The sequence below is a fragment of the Pleurodeles waltl genome, chromosome 3_1, assembly GCF_031143425.1.
Source record: "Pleurodeles waltl isolate 20211129_DDA chromosome 3_1, aPleWal1.hap1.20221129, whole genome shotgun sequence".
Taxonomy (NCBI): Eukaryota; Metazoa; Chordata; class Amphibia; order Caudata; family Salamandridae; genus Pleurodeles; species Pleurodeles waltl.
This window is the reverse complement of record NC_090440.1, coordinates 324,360,850-324,375,200: the sequence shown is the minus strand read 5'-3', so window position 1 is coordinate 324,375,200 and position 14,351 is coordinate 324,360,850. Positions and strand designations below refer to the sequence as shown.

The following is a 14,351-nucleotide window of genomic DNA, read 5'->3' as shown; positions in this document are numbered from 1 at the left end:
TCTGTGAAAGCCACAGCTGAAGGAGATCTGAGTTCCAGAAAAATTTCTACATATGAATGTAGAGGGCTTTACTGAGACCAACGAGGAGTCAAAAGCGATCGATGTTGAGACTTTCCTGGGCACAAACTCCGGACTTGCCCGTTTTGCCTGCCTGGATCTTTCCTGATTGCACGGGGGCCCTTTACTTCAAAAGCCTGCCATTGTTGTGCCCTGCTTCGGATCTAGTTTGCCCTGTCGACCACCACTTTTTCTCCATAAAAGTGTCCAAGTTTGCACTGGGACAAACCTGGTTCCTGTATCCGACCCGTGCTCTATCACAGTTGGCCTTAACTTCTTACTTTGCCTGAGTCTAGTTTGGCTAGATGGCGCTTTGTGCTTTTTGCCGCTATTTTCAGTTCAAATTAAAAAAATTCATATCTCTGGTCCTACTGATTGAATTTTTTGTCAACCTGGCGTAGTTTTATTTATTGAAATTCACTCAATTTTTCTAAGTTGAGTATGGATTTTTCTTGTGTTGTGTTTTCATTTTTTGTTGTTTAAGTGCTGCATTAATACTTTAAATACTGCCTTTAAGCTAAAGAGTGCTTTAGGCAAAGCTACTAGAGGGTTAAGCACATTTTGTTTTGTCACTTTAGTGGTTTTCGACCCCTCAACTAATACTCCATTTTCAATTTGCGATGAGGTTGCAAATCTGCAGTAAAAATAAAAAATAAAAACAAGCACAGGCTCTTGCGCTTGTTTTTAAATAAGCCTCCGGGTGGGCCAAGTCCCCAGGGGGACTCTTTTGTTTTTAAAAAGGGGGTCTTCTGACCCTTCACAGGCCCTGGGATCACAACTGTAGGAGGCTGGACTGGCTTGTAGTGAGTACCAAGGGGTACTTGCACCTTGCACCAGGCCCAGTTATCCCTTATTAGTGTATAGGGTGTCTAGCAGCTTAGGCTGATAGATAATGGTAGCTTAGCAGAGCAGCTTAGGCTGAACTAGGAGACGTGTGAAGCTACTACAGTACCACTTAGTGTCATATGCACAATATCATAAGAAAACACAATACACAGTTATACTAAAAATAAAGGTACTTTATTTTTATGACAATATGCCAAAGTATCTTAGAGTGTACCCTCAGTGAGAGGATAGGAAATATACACAATATATATATACACAATAGCAAAAATATGCAGTATAGTCTTAGAAAACAGTGCAAACAATGTATAGTTACAATAGGATGCAATGGGGAAACATAGGGATATGGGCAACACAAACCATATACTCCAGAAGTGGAATGTGAACCACGAATGGACCCCAAACCTATGTGACCTGGTAGAGGGTCGCTGGGACTATTAGAAAATAGTGAGAGTTAGAAAAATAACCCTCCCCAAGACCCTGAAAAGTGAGTGCAAAGTGCACTAAAGTTCCCCTAAGGACAAAATAGTCGTGTTAGAGGGAGAATGCAAGGAAAACACAAATCAGCAATGCAACAACGATGGATTCCTGTCTGAGGGTACCTGTGGAACAAGGGGACCAAGTCCAAAAGTCACAAGCAGCTCGGAGGTGGGCAGATGCCCAAGAAATGCCAGCGGTTGGTGCAAAGAAGCTCTTACTAGGCTGAAGAACTGTGAATACTGCAGGAACGACAAGGGCTAGAGACTTCCCCTTTGGAGGATGGATCCCCCACGCCTTGGAGAGTCGTGCAGAAGTGTTTTCCCGCCGGATGGACGCCAACAAGCCTTGCTACACGCAAATCGTGCGTTTGGAGTTTTTGGACGCTGCTGGGGCCCAGGAGGGACCAGGAGGTCGCAAATTGGACCTGCAGAGAGAGGGGACGTCGAGCAAGACAAAGAGCCCTCACTGAAGCAGGTAGCACCCGGAGAAGTGCCAGAAACAGGCACTACGAGGATGCGTGAAACGGTGTTCGCCGAAGTTGCACAAAGGAGTCCCACGTCGCCGGAGACCAACTTAGAAAGTCGTGCAATGCAGGTTAGAGTACCGTGGACCCAGGCTTGGCTGTGCACGAAGGATTTCCGCCGGAAGTGCACAGGGGCCGGAGTAGCTTGCTAAGTCGCAGTTCCCAGCAATGCAGCCCAGCGAGGTGAGGCAAGGACTTACCTCCACCAAACTTGGGCTGAAGAGTCACTGGACTGTGGGGGTCACTTGGATGGTGTCGCTGGATTCGAGGGACCTCGCTCGTCGTGCTGAGAGGAGACCCAAGGGACCGGAAATGCAGCTTTTTGGTGCCTGCGGTTGCAGGGGGAAGATTCCGTCGACCCACAGGAGATTTCTTCGGAGCTTCTGGTGCAGAGAGGAGGCAGACTACCCCCACAGCATGCACAAGCAGGAAAACAGTCGAGAAGGCGGCAGGATCAGCGTTACAGAGTTGCAGTAGTCGTCTTTGCTACTATGTTGCAGGTTTGCAGGCTTCCAGCGCGGTCAGCGGTCGATTCCTTATCAGAAGGTGAAGAGGGAGATGCAGAGGAACTCGGCTGAGCTCATGCATTCGTTATCTAAAGTTTCCCCAGAGACAGAGACCCTAAATAGCCAGAAAAGAGGGTTTGGCTACCTAGGAGAGAGGAAAGGCTACTAACACCTGAAGGAGCCTATCAGCAGGAGTCTCTGACGTCACCTGGTGGCACTGGCCACTCAGAGCAGTCCAGTGTGCCAGCAGCACCTCTGTTTCCAAGATGGCAGAGGTCTGGAGCACACTGGAGGAGCTCTGGACACCTCCCAGGGGAGGTGCAGGTCAGGGGAGTGGTCACTCCCCTTTCCTTTGTCCAGTTTCGCGCCAGAGCAGGGGCTAAGGGGTCCCTGAACCGGTGTAGACTGGCTTATGCAGAATTGGGCACATCTGTGCCCAACAAAGCATTTCCAGAGGCTGGGGGAGGCTACTCCTCCCCTGCCTTCACACCATTTTCCAAAGGGAGAGGGTGTCACACCCTCTCTCAGAGGAAGTTCTTTGTTCTGCCATCCTGGGCCAGGCCTGGCTGGACCCCAGGAGGGCAGCTGCCTGTCTGAGGGGTTGGCAGCAGCAGCAGCTGCAGTGAAACCCCAGGAAGGGCAGTTTGGCAGTACCAGGGTCTGTGCTACAGACCACTGGGATCATGGGATTGTGCCAACTATGCCAGGATGGTATAGAGGGGGCAATTCCATGATCATAGACATGTTACATGGCCATATTCGGAGTTACCATGGTGAAGCTACATATAGGTAGTGACCTATATGTAGTGCACGCGTGTAATGGTGTCCCCGCACTCACAAAGTTCAGGGAATTGGCTCTGAACAATGTGGGGGCACCTTGGCTAGTGCCAGGGTGCCCTCACACTAAGTAACTTTGCACCTAACCTTTACCAGGTAAAGGTTAGACATATAGGTGACTTATAAGTTACTTAAGTGCAGTGTAAAATGGCTGTGAAATACCGTGGACGTTATTTCACTCAGGCTGCAGTGGCAGGCCTGTGTAAGAATTGTCAGAGCTCCCTAAGGTACTTTGTTCAGTGGGCCTGACTTGGTCCCTGTATCTCACCCCTGAGCCTTCATGGTTGGCCTGAATTTGTACTGTTGTCCCAGTCCAGCACAACCAACCACAGTTGATGCTTTGGGCTTTAGGTACTATTTTAAGTTAAATCTTTAAAAGTTCATATCTCCAATCTAACTAGTTGGATTAGTTTTGGTCTCTGCCACTTTTTTTTTTTTTTCTGGGTGTCCTTGTGCCCACCCAGAACACCTACATGCTTTATTTGTGTTTAGGGGACACCGGAGCAGCAATAGAGCCCCTCCGGTCCCAGGCAGCTCCCCTGGTGGGAGATGGTCTTTTTTCTGTTGTTGAGTGCCCCCGTGCCCACCCAGGACACCCACAATGACTAGGATATTGAGAGCCGCAGAGGGATCCCCAGAGCCCCTGTGGCCCCTGTCGGCTTCTCAGCCACTATTGTGGCAGGAACCTGACAATTGTTTTAATTTATCTTGGGTGATCTAGTACACACCCATGGCATTCCCACTCCTGCCTTTGATGGTAGCTGTGGGAGAGCACCAGGGCCCCCATGACCCCAGCTGACTCTCCAGCCAACACTCTTGTGGGTGCCAGTGGAGGCAAGCACCTTTTCCTTGCTCCTGCCAGGAAGGGACAGCTCTTTTATACTGCTCCTGCCAGGAGGGAGTAAAGTCATGTTCCTTGCCCGGTAGAGTGGGGGCAGGATAGGCCTGCACTTTCCGGGCAGGGAACAACAGTATCTCAGGGATGGGCTTGCCAAGACATTGTGAAATATCACACTACGCAGGATGGAGTACCTGTGGCAGTTATCTGTCGGGGAGGGAGCCTTGTCTCCCCGTCCGTTTAAAAGGAAATTAGGCCCCAGTGGATTGGGTTCCCTAGGCATAGGAATGCTTGGAGGGGGGCTGTGCACCCCTCCCCTTCATTGAACATTCAGCCCTGAGGATAGAGGCCGGTTAGAAATGGGAATGTTGGTTAAATTTGGTGTGAGCCCTGGTCAAACAGAAACCATAATCCTAGTCATGATAAGGCACAAGCAAACCCCATATTAACCTGTGCTCCCCCTCAGGTAGTTTGGCACAGAGTAGTCATACTGAACCTGGAGGCGATGTGTAAAGTATTTGTGCAAACAATAAAACAGTAAAACGCCACACAAAAGGATCCTGCATCAGGTTAGAACAATAGAGCTTATTTTAATAAACAAGGCAAGGCCAAAATGACAAAAAATGAATGAGCAGAACTTGAGTTATGAATTATTTTAGATTAAACTGTAAAATAGGTCTAGAAGCAAAAAGACCCGTATGGGGATATCTGGTTGCACTGGATCGGGACAGAGTCAAAGATTCAGGCCAACTATAATGGAGTGCAAGCCAGCTACAGGGACCCAGCTGAGCCCCCTGAACCAAAGTACCTTAAATCCTGTTTGCAGAGTGATGAGTCGGCTCTGCTCCCGCAGCAGAGGATGCATCGATTCCGCTGGAGTAAAGACCCTCAGGCTCACTTCCAAGGATCCGGGCGTGGCACCACTTGACAGGGCTGATGCAGTGAGTAGAGGCAAGGTGCAGATGCACTTTGCTGTCGCGGAGTCTCCAGATCAGGAGGCCAGTCAAATAGCCCTTGAAGTTACTCTGAGTTCTGGGATAGAAAGATGCAGGTCCAGGCCTTCCCACTTCAAGGCAAGAGGGCAGCACAGCAAAGCAGAAGTCCAGCAAAACAGCAGTCCAGCAGAGTGGCAGGCCTGCAGCAGCACAGCAGTCCTTCTTTCTGGCCAAGTATCCACAGGTCCAGAAGTGTACTAAAGTGGTTGTGTCTGAGGTCCAATATGTTTACCTTGGTGCCCTGGTTCTTAAGCCCTTTGTGTGTGGACAGGACACAGCCTATTTGAGTGGAAGTGGGGCTGTGATTAGCTCCCCCCTTCCCATCAAGCCAGTTAACGGCTAATTGAGGAACACCTAATCCAACTATTGTGTGACTGTCTGGGAAGGGTACACAAAGCCCAACTGCCAACTACACTAGGTCTTGTGACCAGAGACAGTTTGCAGGCACCAAATGGCTAAGACAAGAAAATGGCAACTTTCTAAAAGTAACACCAAAAGATGATGGACCGAGTGCTGAAACTTTTCATACACTCACTCCCAGTCACAGATCTGGGTTTAATCCAATGTTCCTTTGCTCACATGCCACCCCAGTTTGGACCCAGCAATATGTAAATCGGTTTTGACCTGGATCATCATGTGAGTAGTCCAGCCCAAACTGCCAGACCAGGCCCTCACCGGACCAGAAACAAGCATCCTGGGATGGGTTTTGGGGTACCTTTTCTCGGCCCCCGCTTGACGGATCACTCCAAAACTTTCCATGCACAAACTAGACAATATTTTTTGGGAAAGTTTTGTGGTGATTCGTCAAATGGTGTCAAAGTTATTAGCAACAGAAAAAGGCATTTCCTATGGAAACACGATCCTAACTATAACTACCCAGTGGCAACCAGAAATTGCCAAAAAGTGCCTGACCACAGACGGTGCACGACCACTCCGAGGCTCACTCTTATCAGTGTTTATAACTCTAATCCTCCTCATCCTTTAAAAAAAAAAAAATGGGTCTGGCACACTTCCATATATGCTAGAAATGTTTATTTATATTTTACCACCGCAGAGTCCAACACGTTACAGCTACCAGCTGAACCTTAGTCACAATATATTGTTGGAAATTCACCCTTCTTGCAAGGTCAATCTGATTTTTTTCCATTTTCGAGTGAACCCTATTTTTGTTGGTAGAACTATGTGTACTTTACCCCTGCTAACCAGTGGTGATTGTATTCTTCTTTTTAAGTGTTAAACAAGGGTATACACCTGATTAGCACATTTAATTTGCCACCAGTACATATGGCCTGCAAATTAAATGATATTAGTGGGCTGCAGCGCTCACTGTGCCACCCACTAAAGTAGCACTGTTAAACATGGCTCCAGGCCTAAGGTAAGCCCTAAATGTCTATAGCGCACTGTGCATGGCATTTAAAGAGTAGGGCATGTGCAGTTAATGTTTTACACACTCTTGAAGCAAAAAACCCTTTAAAAGCAAGGTTGGCTTTCCCATAATTAACACTGGTTTATACTATTACCCTTAAGTGCTAAATTCAGTTTAGGATTAGCTAGAAAAGGGCTAAAGGACTAATTATAATTATATTCTGAAAATCCAAACTAATGGTCAAGACTGATTTTATACTGTATTAGTATTTTGGAAATTACATTTTTAGAAAGTTGTCATTTTTCTGGTTAAAATAAAAGGCTTTTCTGCCAGTGTTGAGCCGCCACCTGATCCCTGATGGCTCACCTGTGGTGATATATCTATTGCTCCTAAACATTGGACTCATGGACCTCTATATTATCAGAAGCACTGTCCTGCTGTCTAAAGAACCCGAAAATCTGCTTGCCTTGAACCCAGGGCCCCAGAACTGACTCAAAGGGTCAGCTGGTAGACCTCCTGTGTGAGCTTCTCTCCCTCTATATGCCCAGCTGACCAGTACCAAATAGAACTGCCCTAGACCATGCTGCTAGCCTCTGTTGGAGTGAGCCCTAATCCCCTAGTGGTGGCCCCAAGGTCCTGTACACTTGGTTGGTGTTAGAGAGTACTCCTCCTGCCCACTTTGCAAAATCTGGGGCTTAGGACATTTTTGCCAATGTTCTGTGAAAGCCACAGCTGAAGGAGATCTGAGTTCCAGAAAAATTTCTACATATGAATGTAGAGGGCTTTACTGAGACCAACGAGGAGTCAAAAGCGATCGATGTTGAGACTTTCCTGGGCACAAACTCCGGACTTGCCCGTTTTGCCTGCCTGGATCTTTCCTGATTGCACGGGGGCCCTTTACTTCAAAAGCCTGCCATTGTTGTGCCCTGCTTCGGATCTAGTTTGCCCTGTCGACCACCACTTTTTCTCCATAAAAGTGTCCAAGTTTGCACTGGGACAAACCTGGTTCCTGTATCCGACCCGTGCTCTATCACAGTTGGCCTTAACTTCTTACTTTGCCTGAGTCTAGTTTGGCTAGATGGCGCTTTGTGCTTTTTGCCGCTATTTTCAGTTCAAATTTAAAAAATTCATATCTCTGGTCCTACTGATTGAATTTTTTGTCAACCTGGCGTAGTTTTATTTATTGAAATTCACTCAATTTTTCTAAGTTGAGTATGGATTTTTCTTGTGTTGTGTTTTCATTTTTTGTTGTTTAAGTGCTGCATTAATACTTTAAATACTGCCTTTAAGCTAAAGAGTGCTTTAGGCAAAGCTACTAGAGGGTTAAGCACATTTTGTTTTGTCACTTTAGTGGTTTTCGACCCCTCAACTAATACTCCATTTTCAATTTGCGATGAGGTTGCAAATCTGCAGTAAAAATAAAAAATAAAAACAAGCACAGGCTCTTGCGCTTGTTTTTAAATAAGCCTCCGGGTGGGCCAAGTCCCCAGGGGGACTCTTTTGTTTTTAAAAAGGGGGTCTTCTGACCCTTCACAGGCCCTGGGATCACAACTCCCTGGGACAAAAGTGCTTTTATAATGCGGGGGAGGCCTGATGACTGGTGAATTTCTATGGTTTTGTACATTTAAAATGTGAGCCTAACTATAATGTCTCTATAACCTTTGTTTTTTTTAAGTGAATTTCTATGTTTTTTTTATTCTATTTCCTAGCTATAACGTCCCTGTAACCTTTGTTTTTTTCAGTGATATATATACTGAGAGCTAAACGTAATGGAGTGAACCAAGAAAAAGCCCAGAGATTCACCTGCCAGATCCCTAATTACCCACTATGGAGTTTGTACTATTGATCAATATAATTAGATGAATTCAGAAGTGATGGAATACCAACAAAAATACTTTTTTCAGAAACATCCAACGTTTTATTTTAAATCATATTAATTCCATTTTTAAAGGACACAGAGAAAAAAAAATTCATCACTGTATCTTCATGATGTTTATTCTTCTCAAATTGCCATCAAATAATCTTCACAGACAGTCAAAACATGTTTCACAGACACCCTAACTTTTCAAGGCACATGAGCAGCTTAAAACATGCATCGTGCAGCCTTATGTCTGCCAATCCTTCATTTTTATTTGTGAAATCCACTTGTCTAAATCTTCCATTTTGTCCTCAAGTTATAATTATCCACTTGTAACTCTTAGAAGGCTTCGAGTTTCCTTTTTGTATTAATCTAATTAATCTATATCTGTGATTCAAGCAATTGAACGCCTTATAGTGAGACAGCTTTTGGACTTCTATCAGGTCACCTTTGGTCACTGATAGAGGCCGAAAGTCTTTCTCGCTGCAAGGTGTTCCATTGCTTGAATTTCTCCACTATAAGAATCTGGGCCTCATCTAGGATCTTGAACTAATACGCCTGTTTGTTTTTCACACTTTTATTATTTCATTCCTTCATTACAGAAGAAATCATGTTTTTAATTAGGCAAATTAAGTTTTTAACTGGGAATAAGTACTTGTGCATATCTGACTACCTTTTACATAGGGTCAAGCATTAACAATCATTTGCAATGCAATAGGTCTCACATTTTCTTAAGTTAGAGCTATTGGCATTGTAAATTCATAACAGGACTTTTCTTGCAAAATAAATTGGTCAACCCTGTCTCATAATTTTGTCTTTTCCTGACATGTTTTAGTGGTCACTGGCGGTATCCGACATCAGAAATCACAAACCCTAGGTGAGAGACAAGAAAATGGCTGCACTACCTCACGATGTGTAAACGTGTGAACAGAAATTGGAAAATAAGGCTGGAAATGTATTTTCTTTTTATTTTAACAGAATGAAAAGTCTTGCAAGAATTCTTGCCTCACATTTCCATGAGCAGAGCAGCCTGAGAACATTTATGGCCCCAATAGAGAAGCTAAGCAATGCAATGTGTGAGATGTCCTGAGTACTGGCAGGGGGGAGCCCTGGAGAGAGAGAGTGGAGATGAAATGCAAGGATAAGCAAGTTTCACATCATTCACATCATTGCTTCTCGGTTTAGCTGCATTCTACCAGAAAGAGCATATTGTGGCTTTCGTGAGCAGTGAGCTAAACGACTGGGTGTTTCTTTTGTAAAATAAGCTTATTTTAGGAGCTAGAGATAAACGAGGACAGCACTGGAATAAATCCAAAACAAATTTCAGTAACATGGGAGGAGATGGGAGGAACAGAATTCTGCATTAAAGCACGGGCAGGTGCCAGCCTAAAAAACCCACTGTGTGTTTGGGGAGCACAAAAGAAAACAAATAGTCCATCACAGCAACAGATAAAGAAAGCAAAGTGGAATACAGTAGTTGGTCACTGCTTTGAAACAGGAAAAGAAGGGAGAAAAAAACAGAACTGACCACTAGCGAGCAAGAATTTTTAAAGGCACTTCCACCAACAAATGAAATTGCTTTAAGCCATAAGAAGTATACTAAAAGTATACACTAGGTTGAACGCTTACGCTCAGCCTAAAAATGTATCTATTGGTTCTTACACCTATACCTACAAAACCTCCATTTGTTTGCATTGTTGAGCCATAGTCTGCCAGCCTGCTTTCTTTGAAGTGTCAATTAAAAATGTGCTTCAGACAATTATGCAATTTGAAAGGAAAAACATCATGTAGACAAATTACAATACATTACGAACAAAAATGAAATTTGTGGTCTGGTATTAATTTTTGAATGCATACCTGCTAAGCATATTCCTTTGGTGCTGTTACATAGTTCCACCATTACTCGCACCTAATGTTAAAAGAAGAATGCATTCATGAAGGCTTACAGCCAAATTCAAGACATATACACATGAACATTATTGACTTGTAGTTTACACTAGTGTCACCAAATTTATTATACAATAGTCTACTTCTTCCTTTACACTTGATTATAACATTATCACAAAAACAACAGTTAAATCGTGCAATAAAAACAAAATATGAAGTAAATAAACACTATATAAAAGGAATGTAAGTTAAATAAGTAAAAGAGAGGAAAATGTGGAGAGTAGAGGATATGAAAAGAACAATACTAAAAAGGAAAAAATGAAAGGGAGAGAGAAACAGAAATGTTTTGTTGCATATATAAGACTGGTTAGACTCTTATATGGAAGTGTGACATTGCATGCTTGATGGCACAATGCAAATAATGAATTCCAGATGTACTGTGAGGTTCATTGTTAAAAAACGGGTCTCTAGTTGTCCAAGTAGGGACCACAATCCTTGTCGGGGTAAAGTCAGCTACAGTCCCTAAATTAACCTGCACTTAGTCTTTGGTAGCTTGGCACAGAGCAGTCAGGCTTAACTTAAGAGGCAATGTGTAAAATATTTGTGCAACACACACACATACCCACACGCAGAGTAACACAATGAAACACCACAAAAAGACTCCACATAGGTTTAGAATCATAGAGACTATTTATCTGAGTAAAACAAGACCAAAATAACACAAATCCAACCAGTAGAAGTTGAGGTATGATTTTTTTAATATCAAATGTAAAATAGTACTTAGAAGTCACTAATGATCAAAAGGTTACTTGAGATCACACAGGACCTGTGCAAATCTAAAATCCAGGCCGACTGCGATAGAGGGAGGTCGGCAACAGAACCCATGCAGGGTCCGCTGAAACAGTACCTTTCACGGAGCAAAGCGTTGACGTTGAGGGAACGATGCATTAGTACTTTCCACATAGTCAGCCCACTGCGTCATTGTCGAGCCCCTTTGAAGTGAATGCAATGCATTGTTGTTGAGCCACCCAGAGCATTGTCATCGGGCCACACAAGCTGTGAATGCAACGGTATCAAAGGAACTATGCAGTGAAATTTCACAAGAACTCGAGGCTGTGTGGCTGGTTTTGCAGGAATCAGTTGCAGAACCGACTTCTGAGGCCCAGGACGGAAGAGGGGCACCTCAGGCAAAGGTGGGAGTCACAGATGGTCCAGTCCATCAAATGCAGGAGAGTTGCAAGCAGTCTTTGATGTCTCTGAGATGACCGCAGAAGAACAGTGGGCAAGCCAGCATACCTTGAAGATACTCTGGTCAGGAAGATGGGCCCAGTCCTTGTCCTCAGCAGAGCAGAGCAGAGATCAGCATGGCAGCTCACTAATGCAGAGAAGCAGCTCCTTGGAACAGTGAGTCCAGGCAGAGTGGCAATCCTTACAGCACAGCAGTCTTTACTCCAGCAGAATTCTTCCCATGTCCAGTAGTGATCTGATTTCAAGGGATCAGAGCCCCAGTACTTATACCTAAAAGTGCATTTGATGTGGGGGATAACTTCAAAGGATCTCTCGGAAGTGCACAGGTCCCCCTTTCAGCTCAGCCCTGGCCCCTCACCATTAGTGGGGATAATGAGCCCTTTGTGTCGGATCCAGGCTACTACCATTTGAATTGTAAGTGTGAGTCCTTCCCATACTCCCTGCCCAGGAAGATCTATTAGTATGCAGATGAATACAGATGCAGTTGAGTGTGCTGTGTTGTAGATGTCTAGAGGGAATGCACAAATGTAGCTGTCACCCAGCCCAGATGTGTATTGGAGACAGGCTATCAGGCACACAGAGCATGAGAGCAGAGAAATGCCCACTTTCTGAAAGTGGCATTTCTAAAACGCTAATAATAAATCTGAATTTATTGGTAAAGAGGATTTATCATTACCATTCCAATGATATGTAACATGATACATTTGTTCCTTTCTGATCAGGAATCACAGCTTAAAAGTATGTAAACGAATTCCCAATGCTGGCCTATGAGAGGAGCAGGCCTCACATTAATGAAAAATTACTTTTACCAGAGCATGCAAACTTTAAAAGTACCTGTCATGCCATTTAATGACATATCACCGTGCCCTCTGGGCTACTCATGGCCTACCTTAGGGGCAATGTATATGTAAGGAAAGGGGAGTTTAAATGCCAAATTGAAGTGGCAGTGAAACAGCACACACAGGCCCTGCAGTGGCATTCCTGAGGCATGTTACCAGGGCTACCTAAGTGGGTGACACAATCAGTGCTGCAGGCCCACTAAAAGCATTTAATTTACAGGCCCTGGGAATGGCTGATAACTCTTTACAAGGGACTCACAAGTAAATTAAGTATGCCAATTATGGATACACCAATGTTACCATGTTTAGGGGAGAAACACATGCACTGGTTAGCAGTGGTAAAGTGCTCAGAGTCCTAAGGCCAACAAAAAGATCCAGCCAAATTCGGGAGGTGAAAGGCAAAATGTTTGGGTTAAGACCACTCTAAGGATGCCTGGGCAAACACCCATGCAATAGTTAAGTCCTATTATTCCATAGCAAAGGCATTTAGTTTCTTAAAAATATATTACTTGAGTACAACTGAGTAATATACCATGGGGTACCAACCCCTCCATGCCATGAGAGTGAGAAAATGACACCATCTTTGTCTAGAATCATCTGTATATGGAGAAGTGTGGCTCAATGGTTAGAGCGGCAGACCCTGAAGCAGAGATCTGGCTCAAGACCAGGGTTCAAGTCCCGCTTCGGCAGGTCTTGGGCTCAATTCCCCTTGACCAGATAATTCTCGCCTCGGTGCCTAATCTAATTCATGGGTCCCACTCTGCAACTCTGGGCAATAGCTTGCTTAATCTCCACAACGGCCCCAACAGCGCTTGGATGCCTGGCTTCACCCTGGGGGTGCTCAGGAGTGGGCGCCTCACAGGGAAAAGCCAGGAGGGGTTCCATAGCGGTATGAGTACAGCGCCTTGAGACCCTAACGGGTGAGTAGTGCGCTATACAAGTGCTAATTTACATTTACATTTATGTGACCTTTGCTGCAGCTCCCGGAGCACTGCAGTTAGTACCAAACATGGGATAAAGTTAACTAGAAACCCCTTGTCCAAGGCTAAACCCACTTGCAGACTTTGTAATATGGTGTCAGATTGTGACGTCCACCAGATGGACAAGAAGAGATTCAATACCCTAGATTAACTTTTACTGATAGAACTAACATTGAAAAGTGATTAAGAGGGAAATGAGTATGTTTTGGAAATGTATTAGTACTAATTATTGTTGTGGTACGGGCAGCCTCCATTACGCCTGGTTGAATCGAACCTTGTCACAGTTCTGGCTATGGAGGTGGACCAAAAATCCAGGGCATTATTGAGGATATTTTGCCTAATCTTAACTTTAAGGGCCATGTCTACCTTTTCCATACTGTTTTGGCATACCAATGCCTAAACCTGGCTAAAGATCTAATGAAAGCAACGCCACACTGCCATTTTCTGTAAAGCATGTGAGTTTATTAAAAAATGAAAATGGCTCCTAGATAAACTTGACCATTGTTGGATGTCTTCCTTACAGCTTATAATGACACATAAATATGTGAGGAAATGCTCATGTTGATATCTTGCAGATCTGTCTTTCTACCACGTAACCTTGTAGAGAGCTCCTAATTGCCTTAATGTAACAGCACAAGATGACTCCCCCAAAACAGTACCTTCATATTAAACACTAATATTTTAACTGACAGCAGCAGCTAAGCCCAAACCCAGGACCATTGGTTTGACAACCAACATGGCCAGCAGGTATCTGTGCATGTGTTCTGCAAGTAATATTTCATCCTCAAGGATGTCCGCCCTAGCTTTCCTGAAAACATTTATCCTTGTGCAATGGCGAGCAGAGGGAAAGTCCATCTAAAGACATTTCGTCAACATCAGTAATTTCATAAACCTTTAAAGTGGAAAACTCCTTAGACTTCTTCACTGCTAAAGGCTCTTAGGCCCATATTTATACTCTGTTTGCGCCGGATTTGCGTCATTATTTTGGCACAAATTTGTTGCAAACTTAACTCCATATTTATACTTTGGCGCTAGACCCGTCTTGCGCCAAAGTTATGGAGTTTGAGTCATTTTTTGTACAAGAAAAACTACCT

The 14,351-nt window shown here is 44.3% G+C and overlaps 1 protein-coding gene across 2 annotated transcripts in view; it reads right to left on the bottom strand.

Annotated features, from left to right (window-relative positions):
- GLDN (gliomedin) overlaps nt 1–14,351 on the bottom strand; it is a 434,453-nt gene that overhangs the window by 328,765 nt on the left and 91,337 nt on the right. For both annotated transcript variants that reach the window (XM_069222482.1, XM_069222483.1), the window contains exon 2: nt 10,161–10,212. In XM_069222482.1, coding sequence (XP_069078583.1) covers nt 10,161–10,212 — 52 coding nt within the window. The remainder of the gene's footprint in view (nt 1–10,160; nt 10,213–14,351) is intronic.